The sequence below is a fragment of the Pterocles gutturalis genome, unplaced genomic scaffold (assembly GCF_000699245.1).
Source record: "Pterocles gutturalis isolate BGI_N339 unplaced genomic scaffold, ASM69924v1 scaffold29212, whole genome shotgun sequence".
Classification (NCBI taxonomy): Eukaryota; Metazoa; Chordata; class Aves; order Pterocliformes; family Pteroclidae; genus Pterocles; species Pterocles gutturalis.
The window spans coordinates 2,611-2,983 of record NW_010116342.1 but is presented as its reverse complement, the minus strand read 5'-3'; the positions used below and the strand labels follow the sequence as shown (position 1 = coordinate 2,983).

The 373-nt window shown below is 61.4% G+C and overlaps 1 protein-coding gene across 1 annotated transcript in view; it reads left to right on the top strand.

Annotated features, from left to right (window-relative positions):
* LOC104463243 (striatin-interacting protein 1) overlaps window positions 1-373 on the top strand; it is a gene marked incomplete at both ends in the record, with an annotated part of 6,649 nt that overhangs the window by 3,718 nt on the left and 2,558 nt on the right. The window contains one exon of the mRNA XM_010075485.1: window positions 89-310. Coding sequence (XP_010073787.1) covers window positions 89-310 — 222 coding nt within the window. The remainder of the gene's footprint in view (window positions 1-88; window positions 311-373) is intronic.

Sequence of the window (373 nt, the reverse complement as noted above, 5' to 3'; positions counted from 1 at the left end):
GACACATGAATGAGGGGACAGCTGGGGTCTGGGCACTGATCTGGGAGCAACTTGTCCCCAGGATAGTCACCTGTGTGCTCATCTGTCTCCAGGCCCTCATTAAGCAGGATAACCTCGATGCCTTTAACGAGCGGGACCCTTACAAAGCTGATGACTCCCGCGAGGAAGAGGAGGAGAATGATGACGACAACAGCCTGGAGGGAGAGACCTTCCCCCTGGAACGGGACGAAGTGATGCCTCCACCCACCCAACATCCCCCCAGCGACCGCATCACCTGCCCCAAGGGGCTGCCCTGGGCCCCCAAGGTCCGGTGAGTCCGTGGGGCTGCCCTGTGGGAAGAGCTCGAGTGGGTTGGGGAAAACGGAGGCCGGGC